General features: G+C 41.4%; 1 protein-coding gene across 6 annotated transcripts in view; it reads right to left on the bottom strand.

The window, feature by feature from the left end:
- Positions 1–17,147, bottom strand: part of MMD (monocyte to macrophage differentiation associated) — a 67,354-nt gene that overhangs the window by 34,611 nt on the left and 15,596 nt on the right. For 5 of the 6 annotated variants that reach the window (XM_019806271.2, XM_019806272.2, XM_019806270.2 and 2 more), the window contains exons 5-6: positions 16,438–16,539; positions 14,483–14,552 (exon numbers count right to left, since the gene is read on the bottom strand). In XM_019806271.2, the coding sequence (XP_019661830.1) occupies positions 14,483–14,552; positions 16,438–16,539 (172 nt within the window). Of the gene's footprint in view, positions 1–6,980; positions 8,873–14,482; positions 14,553–16,437; positions 16,540–17,147 lie in introns of those variants that run through there. The other variant, XM_002925539.4, reaches the window with a different exon arrangement.

The raw sequence follows: 17,147 nt of genomic DNA, 5'->3' as shown, positions 1-17,147 counted from the left end.
CACTTCACTGACTGAGCCACCCAGGCACCCTAAGATTGATGCTCATTTTTATTTTTATTTTTATTTTTTAATTTTTATTTATTTATTTTTAAAGATTTTATTTATTTGACAGAGATAGAGACAGCCAGCGAGAGAGGGAACACAAGCAGGGGGAGTGGGAGAGGAAGAAGCAGGTTCATAGCGGAGGAGCCTGATGTGGGGCTCGATCCCATAACGCCGGGATCACGCCCTGAGCCGAAGGCAGACGCTTAACCCATGTGCCACCCAGGCGCCCCGGTGCTCATTTTTAAATTCACATTTACACAGTGTTTCAGTAACCTCTGAAGTTAGTCTTATTCCTATCATCTGCATTTTCTTTTTCCTTCTCTCTCTCTCTCTTTTTTTTTTTTTATCATCTGCATCTTAAAGATAAATTGAGACTCAAGTCAAGCTGCCCATGTCCTTTCTACTACTTAGGGGCCAGGGTCTCCTAATTATTCAAAATCCAGATGCTGGGATCTTTCTAACACTTAGCGATAGATGATTCCAAAAGAAATTCCACCACTAAAAAAAAGTCACACATGTGCCTGTGGACCATACAGTGGCTTCCAAGGCCCCATGTACCCACTATTTGGTACCCCTGATAGAGAAAAAGTTATCCATGATACTTGTTAAAGATGGGAAGGCAGACTTTATTCAGGGGTGGCTACTGCAATGGGCTATTGGAGAAGAGGGAGATTCAATTCCACTCTGAGTATAACCAGGACAAGTGGCGATTCATAGCCAAGGAGCAGGTGGGAAATTATTGTTTCCTCAATAATTTCAATAAGGCTGGGAAGAGTCTTATGAAGGCAAAAGCCAAGATTATAAGACATCAATGGTAGGGAATGAAGAACTTCATTTGCTATTGAGAGTGGGGGATTTTCCCTAAACTGACCCAACAGCATACTTGCTAAACTTGAACTTAACAGGTCAAGGACAGAACCATAGTCAGGGACTGGTCAGAAAGAAGATTCAGGGAGGCTGACTCAAGTTTGGTGGAAGGAGAGAGTCTTTGTTACCCCTGTGGCCTCCTACCCAAGACTGTTCTCTGCTCACTCAAATACTCAAGTCAGGGGCCTTCTCTGCCTCTGCAGGAATGCCTTTGGGAGCAGGTGTCTTTGTGGCCTGGGGCCTCACCCTCTCAGGTCTACACACACACACACGCACATGCACACACACACACCTCTTCTTAGTGCGGCCTTCCCCAAGTGCACGAGTGCACACCCACACCCCCACCCCAGCATTCCCCCTGATTATTCTCCGTACCACTTATTAAAACATACTATATGTTTTACTTGTACGTTTTACTTACAATCTTGTTTTCCCCCAGCAAGAATGTCAGTCCCATGAGGCAGGGACTTGTGTCTGTTTTGTTCACTGTTCCATCCCCAACAATTGGACCAGCATCTGGCACACAGGACGGGCTCATTCTTTGTTGAATAAATTGGATGCCCAGATGAAGGTCTCCACAAATACCCTCAGATCTTGATTACCTACGTCAACAGGAAAGGATACTAATCCCCAATGACAGATGATCCGTCCAGCCAATTCATCATGTACCTCGCCATGCGTTATTTCAATGTTAAAACAGTAACACACAGATTAGCTCAGAGGAACCATGAAATATTTGCCTTCCATAAGAATTCCATGGTGTTACGTGGTGTGGTGACCCAGAAATACTGGGACAAACCTGTCTAGGATGCAGGATTTGCTGCAGAAAAACTCACGTGCATACAAACAAGATCATCTTACACACACACACACACACACACACACACGCGGGACCCTCAGTCCGCACTGAATAGATAGATCACCTCCCCTTCCCCACATCCCATGCGGCATTTCCCAAGGACACCTCACACTGCTCCTGAACCTGCTCGCCTCCCCCTGCCATGTGCCCCCACATGTGCTCCTTCCCATGCCTGGAATGTTCTGTTTCTCCTACCCTATGTCCACCGGACCCACTGCCCCCTCACTTCTCCCCTCTCTGTAATTCCTCACTCACCCTTCAAGTCTCCACTGAACTACTGCCTCTGTAGGGAGGACTCTGACTCCCCTGGGGAGAGTTAATCACTTCCTTCTCCAATAATAGCATCCAATACAAACACGGTGATTATGTTGCATTATGATTGCTAATTTGTTCCCAGTCTCCTTCTCCCCAGGAGACTGCAGGAGCCCTGGAGGGCAGAGACTTACTTTACTCAGAACTGTTTCCCTGACCACTAACACGGGTGTTGACACACGACAGGATAGTGGTGAATCATGGCGGGTGGAAGAGGCGCTATAGGCCTCCCAGATGCTGCAAACAAAGCAGGAAAACATCTTGGCCCAGAGGTTTCTCATTCATCGTTTCCTGCCTGGGAGGCTAGGTAAAACCTGCTTCAAAGGAACAGGACGGGTTTGAACAAATGAGCTGCTGAATACAGGGCTGTCATTCAGGCTAGGGGAATATACATTGGAGGGCGGAGGTTACCACAGGGGATCCTTTAAATGATGAGTTTCTTCAGCGTTCTCCAAAGCAAGAGCTGCATCGGACAGGGAATTTGAACTCAGCCCAGCAGACTTTTGCATAAAGTAAGGCACGTCTGGTGAAAGGCTGGTTAGATCAGCAGCACCCTCTCCTCGTCTGTACATACTCTGCCCTGGCGTTCACGGGCCACAGGCATTGGGATAGTGCCAGACAACAGATCAGCAAAAACGTATCAGGCCTCAAATCCAGATGAAGGGAGGAAGGGCAGAGAATCAGAGCAGGGATTTGGTGTTTTGTTTTTTGCTTTTTTTGCAGGGGGGTTGCTTGGTTTGGTTTTTCATTACAGCATCCCCAATATCTAGACCAATCCATGGCACATACCTGATACCCAAAAATTATCTGCTGGATGAATATGTGATTAGGGGACTCTATAAGATCACTGAGCAAGAAACGAGAAGACATAGACATGATCACACTGTAGTTAGAAATAATTCTCTAATAAGCCACTAAGGGTTGGTCTGGTGGGTGAGTCTCCCAACAGGCATACTCACATAACAGCAGATGGTGACCAAATTGCTGTCCAAAGAGTGTGGGTCCAATTAACCGAAGGCCTTTGGTCTAAGTGGAGTATGCATGTTCCCATCTGGGCGCAAAAGGACAACTGCCTAGCTTCTTCCTTTTCCACCATTTTCCATGTCATATTCAGCCTCTGTCTCAAGAATTTAGTGACTATTTAAAGAACATTTGCTACAAAGGGCACAAAATCATCAGAAAGCCTGGGATGACCAGATGCCCTAGTGTACTCTCATTTTTAAGGTTTAAAAGATGCACAAGATTTTTTTTGGAGTACTACTAAACTGTTCCTTCAGGTTGTTTTTGCATGAAAAATCTCTGCAGGTGGGCTATAACCATAATTTTAAAAGCCTGGCCATATGGGAAGGAAGCTAACATTTATCTAGTGCCAATCATATGCCAGAATGCATAAACTAGACACTTTCGGTTTATTATTCAATCCTTATGACTGCACTATGAGGGAAGTGCTATACCCCTTTTGCAGATAGGAATTGAGGCTCAGAGGTAATCCGTAACTTGCCTGAGCTCACCCAATCTGTCACAGGCTGGCTGATGATTCCACGCCAACTCAACACACAGCTCACAGATGGGCTTCAGAAAACATTTGTGATTTTAAGAGAACGAAATCCTCTTGATCAATACATTTTCCTGACTTTTCCAGTAACGGACACATTTGATTGGGCGTACCGAGTTTGGCCTGGCACAGAATGGCAAGACGACCTGTGACCGCTTCGAGGAGATGAGGTAAGCCTCCAAAGCATGTTTTCCCAAGGCCCCCATAAGCCTCGCCCGTCTCTTTCAGTTTAAGCCTTCTGACTGCAATGAAAGTCTGAGCGATAATGAGCTGTGCAGGAGAAGGAGAGTGTTCTGTTGTGTTGAAGGCCCCTGATGAGAACAGCTTAACTCCCCTTGCAAAGTGGCTGGAGTGCACAGTGGCACTGCTTCTTGGAAAAATAACATCACCAATACATCGTAGGGATGTAGGTGGGGATGGCACAGAACGTAAGAACATGTTGGCACTATCCGTTTAAAATAGCAAAAGCAGCAGACATGAACGCAGTCATTCTAACCTTGTCAAACTAAAAACGTTCCTTGGGCCCTCTTGGGAAACTTTACTTTGCTTCACAAGCAGAGAGGGGTATCAGCTTCTTTGTGGTCTGGTTTCATTTGGAAATATTCTACTCTTCCTCTAATCGGCATAGGAGAAGAGTAGCCATAACCCACAGACACCCAGTAAAAATATGGAGATTTGGAGTAAGTTTTGTTTTTAAGAGGTCTTCCTTTGGGTAGACCCATCAATAAATCTTTAACCAGGAATTGCACTCCTGAGAATGAAAACAAGACTCCGGGCTTCCTGGGTTCAATCAAGTTCTGCCACTTACCTTGGACAAGGAAACTAATTCATCTGTGTTTCCTCATCTGTAAAATGGGGATAATAGAATTACCTACCCATAAAGATTTTTGTAAAGTTTCAATGAGATAATCCATGCAGACTAGCACAGTCCTCAATGGGAAGCCCTCAATAGTTTATTATTATTACCTAATGGACCCAATCATAAATATGGACAAAGCTATGCCCTGGTATCACTGTAGTACTGTTTATAATGAAAACTGGAAACAATCTAAAAATCTAAAATTAAGTGAATAATTAAGCAAAATAGGCTGCATATCTCCAGTCCAGAAAAAAGGTGGAGCCACTACAAATTCTGGCTATGAAAACTATATAATAATATATTGTAAATGTTTATAAAATAAGTGGGGGAGGGAAGCAGTATACAAAATCACATATATGGCATATTTACAGGAAATACATGAACATGTATTAGGATGAATGAGCTCAGTGATTTAAAACTTTTCTGTGCTTTATTTTCCCAAGTGTTTTATGTATTTTCAGAGTAAAGACATACAAAATAGTATTTAAACATTATGTTAAAGTTGCTTTTTGAGTGTAATCTACACTAAGGCTCAACGGTTGCAGAACTGAATGTTATTTTTGTTTATTTTGTTAATATGTTCAGAAAAAGAGGACCCAAGGGGTGTAGGGTACGTAAAGTAGTTTTCCAGGCTTATAAATTGTTGATAGTTCGTTCTCTGGAAGCTTCAATAAACAAGGCTGGCTTTTTTCCTTATTTAGGATACACTATCTAATATTTCCATGACAATTATTCATCAACTTTCCTGTCATTGCTGTGAATGTTCTAGCTGACCCTTGGTCAGGGAAGCCACTAAGGCCAAGAAAGCTACAAGTAGGCTCCCAGCAGACAGAGCCTGCTACAGTGTTCACGATAGACAAGAGGCACTTGGTCCCAACCACTTCGTTGTCAGTCTCTCTTCTCCAACCCGCCCTCCTCCCTCTCCTACACTGAGCCCAGTGCTCTGCCACAAGCTGAGGACAGAGGTGGAGGAGACTCAGCTCCTGCCTCGAAGGAGGTCAGCCCCGGGAGCAGAGAAGCAAACTCAATCCCAGTGACAATGGCCACACTATCAATGCTGTGCAGTCAAAAGGGAGGGCATCTGATGGCGGTTGGGAATGAGGAAATGTTTGCCAGGGTAGGAGAAAGGCTGGGGAAGAGCGTCCCAGGCTGCGGAACAGCAGCTGCAAAAGCACCAGGAGGGCACAGTGTTGGGGGGGAGGCTGTGAACCTCACTGTGGGGCTGGAGTCTTGTGGGGCTTTAGTCTGGGAGGGCGGATGAGGAGTCAGCATGTGAAGATACCAGGTGGCTGGCCTGAGTTGTACAGGCTAAGAGTCCGTGGGCGTTTTAAAGCTGGGGAGAGCCACACTTCGACTGTATTTTGGGATGATAATGCTGGTTGCGGTGCGGCGGCTGCACTCGTTCGAGGGGTGGAAAGTGGCAGGGGTAGGTGGAGGTGGCCGCAGCAGCCTGAGGGCAGCTCCCTAGGGCTTCGTAGGGCCTTGCAGAGGGAGGGGGTGTGGGGTGAGCAAGCTGATCAGGGAGTTGTGACTGAGGCAGGGATGACAGCTCTGGCTGGCTGCTTGGGTCTGAGTGTGACAGAAACCAAGGAGGGATAGAAGGCTCTGGCCATCGCCTGAACCAAGCTAGGAAACTTCAGAGAAGTGGGCTTGGTGGTGGGGGAAGAAGGAAAGATAATGAACTCAGTCTGGGCCAGGTTAGGTGAAATGTGCCGAGGGGAATCTGGGCAGTTGATGATGAGAGGTCTGGTCTTTAGAAAATAGTTTTAGGCCGAAGATACTGATCAGGAAGGTGAGAGCACAGAAGTGAGCGGATGCTCTAGAAATAGACGAGGTTACCCTGGTGGACCAGAGGACAGAATTATAGGGAGTAATAACACTTTAAGACACTCCGTCTTCAAAATTAGGTTTGATGGAGGGCTGCCTGAGGCTCCAAACTGCTGTCCACGCTGAGTGAATTTTCAGCTCAAGTTTGATTGGTTTGTTTTTGCTGACTTTGAAAATGCAGTTGTGTATATGGTGACCTGCGTTCCTGCCCCAGCTCCCTGACTCTGCGTCCTGCACTGTAGAAAAGGGGAGAATGACATCGAACATTCACTTTGTTTGCAATATGATGTGTGTCTGGTTGCTAATGTAAACGTGTAGGCTATAGAATATCCTACAGGATAGTCTATAAACTAAACCAAAGCCTTCTCTTGGTAAAGATATATCATTATAAAATATACAGTCTTTAGGCCCCAACTAGCATATTTTAAACTGAAAACGTGTGCTGATTTTAATGTCTGAGCTGGCTCTGGCATTTCAATTATTAAAAAGTGGACTAGAAAGTCCTAGATGACAGGCGCATTTGTTTTTCTATCCTGACTTTAAAAAAAAAGAAAAGAAAAGCAAACAAGGCTAGTACACCAATTACAATGCTAGATGATCTCAAGCTCTCAAAAATGCATGATCATCTTCACAGTCAACTAATTCAGAGACAGTGGAACAAATCCAAGCAACAATTTTATTCTAGTCTACAGCACAATTTTTTACATACGTTTTAGTGGTTTCGACAGGGTTACTTTTGAGCAGACTTTAAATGAATCCACAAAAGTTAATATATTAAAAACAATATACACAAAACAACAGACATCAGGATGTTCGGAATCATGCAGAGAGGGGTGTTCTGGTTGGTGTTATCATTGGGCACCTTGCCTATTTAAGAATTTACCAGCAAATACCAGTTCTTCTATTCTTTATTCCCATGCAATTCACCCAAATCAGAGAGTTCTAAATACGCACACCCAAAATAAACCCTCTTTTAAAGCCACATCAGTACAAAATTTCAATGAATAAGCCTAAATGTGTCGTCGAGCCAACTGTTCCACTGATCAAACCCACATCTAGCCAACAGTCGATATCAGCACAGATCTAAAGGCAAGGTTATTTCATTTATTAAAACACCAACCGGAGATTTATAAACAAAGCAACTAATGTTAATCTTAATATAAGACAATGAAGGAAAACCAAAAATAATATATTAAATACCACTCCACTGAGCCAGGATATAACCCATGAAATACAGATCCATGAGTTTCTATCTGTCAAACAATGCTTTAAATATTCTTCTACGGAAAAGAAAAAAACTGTATCAGGAGATACAGGGGAAAGGTAGGAATGTAAATCTGTGCATCTAATTCCACAATTGAAAATGAGTATCAAACAGATAATATTAAGCTAAGTGACAATGACTTAACTGACGGGCACCAAACAGGCAATACCACTATTCACTGTGATTCATGACACTCTTCAGGACTCTTCAGTGGATGACCACTTCAGTAATACCATCATAATACAGATGTGAGTACTCATCCACTGTGGAAAGAGATCCTGAAGAAAACATGGCAAAGGCATAGAGAAAAAGTTGAATCTTTTGAAAAAGTTAATGGTATCAAAATACTTTTCCATCACTGGTAAACCAAACTAGGTCAAGTATATGGCCCAAAGCAGCATGGAATTCAGAGTCAGAGGTTGGCAGAAAAGTTTGGAAAACCACAATTTTTTAAAAATTGGCAATTTCTCTATGCTTAATAAAACTATCAGAAGAGGTATAATGTTTGTTCGTTTGTGGAATGTTGACAGCTTGCTGCAAAAATTCACGTGAATGAGGAACCGCAGAGATGTGCTTCAATGAAATAGTCTTTAAAAATTTACAAAAAATGAAAATTTCTATTTAAAAAATAACCATGTTATGCCAAGATGAAACATGGTAAAAGTAGTGTAAGTTCTGTCCGTGATTCTTCACACAGCTAATGGGAAAGTGATAGAAACAATTTTCTCTTAAAAAGGAAGCTTTGTTGTTGCACTGACTTTTACAACCTGACCTAGTAATTTAGAAAAATCATGTAGTAAAATCTGTAAAATTAAAATACAAAATTGGTTTGTAAACATTGGTTGGCCAAGTCTATCCGGAGTCCTTCATGATAGTGGAATGGAATGAATAATTAATTCACTACCTTATTTATCTGCTGTGAGGGGGAAAATTCCAGAACACAGCTTTTATACTTTCACAGTAATTATAAAGAGAGTCAGTGCAGTTGTCTTTTTTTTTTCCTCTGTGCAATTTTCAGCTCTTACCCCACTCCCAAGTGCCATAATTGAAATAATACTGGTTTTGAGACCTAGTACAGATTGGTCACAAATGTCGCATAAAGTCTGTAGGACTTCGATAAAGGTATTTCCAAATGGCATAGTAATGCACTGCAGCTGCCGTGGCCACAAACAGGTGCCAGATGGCATGGGCAAATGGAATGATGCCATCACTCTTGAAGAACACAACTCCCAGGCAATAAATTAAGCCCCCACAGGCAAGTTCATGAAGTCCATCAGTGTTATTCTGTCAACAGAGGAAAAAAAGAGGTTTTGATGTTACTCTTGATGTGACAAACTAAAGAGATCACTGCAATTCCCCCGAAGCCTGCTGATCTTCTAGATGATGAAGGGGTCGCACGGACAGCATCCTGATCTGTGAACGTGAATTAAACTTCAAAGTCTCTCGTCCCTCACCCTGGACCACCCTTGGGGGTTGGCTGCCTTGACTGGAGGGAGCAGTCGGGCTACAGGCCCCACAGTGAATAGCAGTACACTCTGCTCACCTCCAGCACGCTGAAGCAGACTGCAGTCACACCCAGACAACGGGGCTTCAGTTTAAGAAAGTACAATCTTTGGCTTTCATCTTCTCCTTTAAGAGCTTTCTTCCCTACTAAGGCGCGCCCACACCACCACATTGTAACTGACATCTCACCCGGGTTCTCACTTCCCTTATCCTCCTCAAACTCTGCTCTACACTGATTGTTTTCTGAGACTTCACTGCTTGTGTGAGCTTGCGGCTTCCTTATGGCTGACACGGGCAAATCACAGCTACAAGTGACCTCGGAGATCAGACAGCACGTAAGGATAACGTACTTCCTGATCTTCTAGATGTTGCCAGGCTTTTTTGTCTATTAGCCTAGGTGTTTCTTAGCTCAGCAGGAAGTTAACACTCATGTGTGCTTTATCACAAAAAAAAGAATTTTTAGGCTGTTCTTGGTTTTCCAAGACCTAGGCCCATCTTCAAAATTAAACTGGGCTGTATGAATGAGGGGAAGAGAACACAGGCTGATGAACACATCAGCCTCCCGGATTCCTGAGGACTAGGAATAGAAAGTCTCAGGTTCTGCAGGGTGGTGAAAACCTAAGCCAGACTGTGGCAAGGCCCTGTAAGGGGATGGATGTGTGGGTGTCCCAGAGGCCCGGGCACTGGTGACTGCAAGCTCATGAGCCCTGGAGCCTTGAACTGCGGCCAGGTCCAGCGGGAGCATGGGAAAGCTCTTATGCAGCCACCAACTTGAATGGGCCCCATGCACCTAGACAGTGGCAGCAGTGGACAACCACAAACTAAGAACCAGGCGTGAGGATATAGGGCCACAGGTGGAGAGCAGTCCTTCCTTCAAATTTCACGTAAGCCCCCCAGTTTTTGTAAGATCAAAAGATGGGGAAGGAGCCAACCCAAGTCAACTGATAACAGGTTTCTCATCAACCTTTGTAACATGTAAAGTCAGCCAGATGGATTTTTATCAAAAACAAACCCAAAATCAAAACAAAGAACCCCCAAATGCCACACATTTATTATTTTTCAAAGGTTACAAAGCAACTGATGTCTATTAATTGTACCAAATTCTCTGTGTATGTGCATTAGGGACATTTTTCTTGAAGGTCTTCATCAGATTCTCAAAGGGGCATATAATTTCCAAACAGTAAAAAGTCACTCATCGAACATATCACAACCTCCTTATTTTAGAGATGAAGAGAGTAGAACCAGAGGAATGAAGTAACCTGAACAAATCCATAGAGCAGGTCACTGCCCAAAAGATACCACTCTTTTTTTCTTTCCCCTAAACAATAAGCAAGAGACCAAGCTACGTATAAAGGTTGGTTCTGACATACACTCTGGTAACAGTTCCTCAAGATACCACATTTAACTTCTCAACTTTCAGAGAACCAGAACGTAGTTAATCCTAAAACATAACCTGTTTTCTTCATTACCTGGGTCATTACGCTGTTACTCTATCCCAGGCACTGTTTGAAGTGTACTCCTATATTTACTCATTTAATCTTCACAACCCTAAACTAGGTACTGTTAGCGTCCCAACTTTACAGATGAGAAAACTAAAACAGAGAGATTACGTAATTTGCTCAGGTCCATGTAGTGTTTAAGTGTCAGAGTCAGGATCTGAACCAAGGTGGTCTGGCTTCTTTTTTTGCTCAATATAATATTTCTGAGACTCCTGCATGTGCTTCATCAATCATTCCTTTTTATTACTTAGCATTCCCTTGATTTATTTAATATGATTTGTTTATCAGTTCTTTCCATCTGGGGCTCATGGAGGTCTTTTGGCAAATACATGTTTTCATTTCTGTTGGGTACTACCTATTGAGTCATAAATTTGTTTAATTTTATAATAAACTGCTAAACAATTTTCCAAAATAGTTATGCCATATTGCACTACCCCAACAATGAACTGGGGTTCCAGTTATTTCACATCTTTGCCAGAATTTGGTGTTGTCCATCTTTTTAATTTTAATAATTCTCCAGGGCATATTCTGGTAGCACAATGAGGTTTTAATTTTCATTTCCTGATGACTAATGATGTTGAGAACTCTTTCAAGGGCCTATTGGATACATATGTACCTTTGTGAAGTCTCTGTTCAAGTGTTTTACCCATTTTTATAAGATTGACTCTTTATTACTCACTTGGAGTATTTTATATATTCCATATACATGTCCTTTGTCAGATACATACAGAGAAAGCAAATATATTCTCTCAGTCTATAGCATGTCTATGCATTTTCAAGTTCACTGATCTTTTCTGCAATATATGGTCTGTTAACCCCTTCCAAAATTTTTTTTCTTAACATACTGTTTTCAAATCTAGAATTTCCACTCAGTTCCTTTTTTGTAGTTCCATTTCTTTTCTGAGATTCTTCATTTGTTTACTCATTATGTTTTAAAGGCCTCATATGCTAATTTCAACATCTTTGTCATCTTTGGATCTGTTTCTATTGACTTGGGTGTTTTTTTTTTTTAGATTTTATTTATTTAGATTATTATTTTAAGATTCATTTATTTATTTATCAGCAGGCAGAGGGAGAGGGAGAAGCAGGCTCCCCGCTGATCAAGGAACCTGATGTGGGGCTCGATCCCAGGACCCTGGGATCATGACTTGAGCCGAAGGCAGACGCTTAACCGACTGAGCCACCCAGGCACCCGACTTGTTTTTCCTTAGGTGTGTGGTGTCACATTTTCTTGCTTCTTGCTTATCTGGTAATATTTGTTTGGATAAATGGATACCATGCTGTTCGAGCATATATTTTGTTGTCTTCCTTTCAGTAATGTTGAGTTTTGTTCTGGTAGGCAGTTAATGTACAGAGGATCAATTTTATTCTTTCCAGGTTTGTTTCTGGGCTTTGTTATGGCAGTTCCAGGGCAGTCCTCACTCTAGAGCTGGAGTAGTTCTCCTAAGGTGTGGAGGTCAACTTGCTAGGTTCAGTTGAACACCTGAGTTGTTCAGCATGGTCTCTCCACTGTGGCTGGTTGGCCTCTGATTTATCTTCCAGCACCAGGCACATCTGGACTATTATCTCACAGCTGTGCAACAGCCACTCTCGGCCAGGGCATGCACAGTCTTGCCCTGCACAGATTCAGTGTAGTATTTGGGCAAGGACTCAGGGAAACCCCTTTGTAGATTTCTGGAGCCACTTCTCTGTGAAGCTCCCTCTTCTCCAGAATCCTACCCCAAAACTGCACCAGGCTCGGGAGCTAAAATACTGATTTTTGTTTCCTCCACCCTGAGTGGTGCTCTCTCGCTCTACATCCTTTTGGCGCAATTTGGAAAGTGTCTTCAGGGAGAAAACTGGGGCAAATTTGAAGCTCATCTTTTGGTTTCTATTCCCTCAAGGAACACAGTCCTGTGTCTGTGGCCCAATGCCAAGAAACAGTTGTTTCAAATACTCTGCCAGTTTTTTATCATTCTTTATGGCAGAAAAAAGTAAGTCTCTGATAGCCCAATATTCCAACCAGAAGCAAAGCTTTGAGTGTCCAGTCATACTGTTTGTTAGTTCAGATAGCTTAGGAAGTTCTTTTTGATCTGATCTCTGTCTAGCTCTCCAGCTTTATTACAAGACTTATGCTATCTGCATAATTACCCACCTCATGCATATAGGCACACTCAAACAGGTATACACACTCATGTTCCAAACAATGAACTATTTTCAATTCTTCAAAGGTGCTACTGCTTCCCCCTCTCCAGGGCTTCCCTCATGCTATATTCTTTCCTATCCAACTTGCATCATCCCAACTATCCCTAGGCTCTTTTTTGTCTTTATGAATCAACTTGAACATCATTTCCTCTGGTGCTTGGGTCATGTGCTCCCATAGCAGCCTACGCTTTTCCCAATCAAAGACATTTGAAACTTTATGACAGTTTCTTAAAGTGAATTGTAGGTTCCTGCTTGGTGCTAAGTTCTACAGGGGGGTGGGGGGAATGTGAGGATTATCCTGTTTGACTATCATAAACGTTAGTCACTGACTATTGTACAACTTGTGAAAATGCCAAGGTTTAGGCTAGTAAAAATACTGGATAAACCTGCTCTTCTGATACCCCAACGGAATTTATTTGATGTTCTACTATAATGATTAGTAACCTACACACACAGACCTTGCTTATGTTGCTTTGGGTGTCCTAAATTGCCTTCTAACTATATGGCCTTCAAGGCAGATTTTCTCGTTTCCATCACTCACTTCCTTCCCTTCACTATTCCCCATCACCTTCACCAAATAAACAATATTTATTTTTGGTGCTAGGTAATTATTAAACCTATCATAAAGCTCTTACCTTAAAGAAACATATTTTGTGACATTCTCATAAGACATATCCTCTGAAAAAAACAAGCAAACCTGTAACTTCTAAACCTTTTACAGATATTTTTGTGACCAGGGTAGGGGGCTATATACATTGTTATAATGTGTCTATGAGCTCAAGAGTGAAATTATAGGTACAATTCTTCTGACTTTTGTAGACTGAGAAAAGAACTCAAACTAGACATATTATGAGTTCCTTAATTAATATAGTGGCTAATGCCAAAAAAATGCAGAGCCTAAGACATTGGAGCTAATGGCCCTACATAAGCTAATGGCACAAAGTAACCAGTTGGATGGGATCACAAGGCTATAATGATATGCTTTTCTTTCAAACTGACTGATAGATACACATAGGTTTCTCAACGGCAATTCAATCTGAAAGGGAGTCAAAACATATACACTGACTGCCTGCTATAGGTAATGTTACACTTCTCCCCATGAAAGTCCTCAAAAGAAATTTTCAAGCAAAGTTAAAAAAAAGGGGGGGGGACTTTCCTGAGAAAGAGAAATAATATATATGACTTAAAAGCAAGTGAAAGAAAAGTAAGAGTAAGACTTTTGGGAAATACTAAATAAAACATTAACACAACTGACCTCTTGTGGTCCTTCTAATTCTTAAAGTTTAAGAAGTCAATAGTTTATAGTTTTTTTCATTATAAGACATCAAAAAATTTACCCTCCATGGATTTATGGTGAAGACAATAAATAATTCAGGCAAAAATACCTATCCGCAGGTGACCTCATGCCCCTTTGGGAGAAGGGTGGGGTACGGGTGGGGTGAACACAATGGCTACCCAAAACTAACACATACAGAAGATTATCATACGGAAAGAAACACACTTCAGTATATAACTTCTCCAGACTACAACCAGGAGCTAGTATAGATCGCAGGTACTTTGTTATTTATGTATTTTTTCTATGGAGTTAATGGAGATGTCATAACTTCAGAAAGAAAAGCTACATATCGTACATATGCACAAATGAAGAGTCCCAGCAATTTAAAAGGAAATAAGGTGAAATAGTTAAAATTATGAAGCCATTGCTTACCATTGATGTCACCACCAAAGCTGGAGAAAACCCCATTGTGAGATAGAAAAAGAGCTCAACCACCTTATACCTGTAGGATAGAAAGGCAGTTAATTGTATCTATTCCTACAATACTTAGATCATTTCTATACCAGCTCCCCCCCCTTTTTATTTGAAACAGAAATGCCAAGTCTTAAACTATTCCAATGAATATTTTTTCCCTGTAGGAGACCATTAGGCCTCTAATTAAAATACTATAGTTGAGTCACAATGAACTCGCATTTCTTATAGGATTGAAATGGCATCAAACACCATATGTGACTTGGAAAATGTTTGCTACCAAAAGTGTTATGATTGCATCCAACCCACCGTGCATTTTCCCCCTCCCAATCCCAGGCTGTTTGCCCTCATCACCACTCCAATCCACAGCTACAAGAAACTGAAATTATGAAGACGGACAGGGATGCCACGTGGGGCCAGGTTTATCAGTGGCAAAGGGATGGTAGCCCTAAGGCTTGAAGGACATGTAGTTTTGTTTGTCTCTTTATTTTGCATCTGCACAAACTCCGACTTATAAGGTTCATTGCATTAAGCTATAGAATGTCCGAAAATGCTAAGAAATACACTGTACACTGTACTAAAATTCAACTTACATTTCTACCTATCAAAGTTGGCTCTAAGTTCCTTGGAGGCAGGGGCCAAGTTTCATTTATGCTCAGATCTGCAAGGCCTAGCATAATACCTGGCATGACTTAGGAACTCCCTAATACCTGCCCAACTGGATGGCCAAAGGCCAATCACATCTCATTCTCCATGTTTTGCACTCAGAGTCCACTATGAAGTAATCTTATCAGGGAACTGGGGAAGAATGGGTTTGTGGGTTTGGTGTAAAAGGAGGCCTGGAAGAGGAGAAAAGATAGCTGTTTTACTTTACTTTCTATTTTATCCAAGGATATAAGTTAGGGGTTTGAGCCCAAGAAGCAAACTGTTCCCTTGGATTTATATATATACTACATAACACCACTCAGAATAGCTAATTGTGGTCAAAAATGCATTTAAGTGAATTTCAAAGTCAGAAATTAGTGAAAACTGCCATTTTCTTCTGAAAAAAGGAAACAATTTAATACTTTGTGACAAACAAAAATTATGTTCAATTCTGAAAGCCATTCTGCCAACAATAATAGATAAGCTAATAAACTGTATTCAAGGACAATGATTTCATGCTTTGGAGTTTCTCAAATTCAGGCATGTGAAATAATGAAAAGAGCCATGGAGTAAGAACTAGGACACTTGGGTCCTAATTCTAGATGAATTGCTAATTTGATGCAAATCCTAAATGGTCTCATTTTTTTAAGCATGAAGCTGGAATAGATGACTTTGAACGTCTCCTCTAGGGCCGTGATGCTAAATTTCAATAAGCTTTCCTTTTTATATTGCTTAACACTTATGACTCTGGACTATAAATAACGGGTTAAAAATGTCCCCCATGGTTAGGATACTAAGAGTTCAGATGCTCTTCCAAATATCCTCTTTCTCAGAGAATCTTAGTTTGGAATGTCTTCTGGGTTCCTATCTAGGTAAGTGTTGTTCTGGTGCTTATCTATTATCTTCAGTCTTGAAGCTTGAAAAACAGTTATCTTTCTCAGGTGATAAGTATGAATCACAGAGGATAAGGCTAGTTTGCTGATAAGGCCAGTTGCCTGAGGATGTGAAGTAACATCCGACTGACTAAAATGCTGTCCATCTTGTTCCTCAAATGCATCCTGTCACACATGTGCCATTCAGTTCTTCCCACAGCAATCTGTCTACCAATAATGAACACCAAATGGTTTCAAAGATTTGTTAAAAGCAATATATATTCTATTTATGTATTTCTACTATTCTGAAGTACAAATATAAAGCAAATTGTGTTGTAATGTCGATAAAACTTAGGCAGTTAATTTTAAAACTATCAAATGTAAATTATTTTCTCTTACTTTTCATGGTAGAGAAATACATAAATGGTTCCTCCAGCTGCCATGAGCCAGATAAACCAACGCATGTGAGATGCCAGGGGTCCAAGTTCACGGAGATTTAACCTAAAAAATGTAAACATGACAACAAAGAACAGAAGTGATAAATGAAGGGAATTCACAGGACCTGTGTTTTCCTCTAGGCTTGAAAACTGGGCAAGCAAGTGCTAGCATAAAACCAGAATGAAAAGGCATTCAACATGCCATGGAGGTATTTAGGCAATTTGGGTAAAATTAATAATTCAAAGACAAAATTGTTAGTTGACCTTTAAGACTTAGAATTAGTTCCAACGTGGTTTAAAAATAGAGCCAGCTAAAAGAAGATATGCAGAAGTGAGTCCCACCACACCTGTGATGCCCGACTTTCCTTATTAGGTAGACTGCTGTCAAATCAACTTAATTCTGATAATATATTTGAGAGCAGATTGCTTACAAAGCTTAATGAGAACCCTGAACAGAATCCTCAACCAGGATCACATACCCACAGTAGATACCTAATACACAGACCAAGTATCCCCATTACCAATATCTCTGCCAAGGGAGAACATGAGAAGAATTAGCTCAACATATGTTATGAAAGACATTTTGTCAGAATTTAACCGTGGGCTCTTGTAAAGCTTGAATTTTAAGATGCTGCAAATTCATTTGTACTCATTTCATATTAAGAATAGCTA

This window comes from Ailuropoda melanoleuca, chromosome 13 (genome assembly GCF_002007445.2).
Source record: "Ailuropoda melanoleuca isolate Jingjing chromosome 13, ASM200744v2, whole genome shotgun sequence".
NCBI lineage: Eukaryota > Metazoa > Chordata > Mammalia > Carnivora > Ursidae > Ailuropoda > Ailuropoda melanoleuca.
Note: the sequence above shows the minus strand (reverse complement) of the source record. Positions and strands in the feature narration are given on the sequence as shown.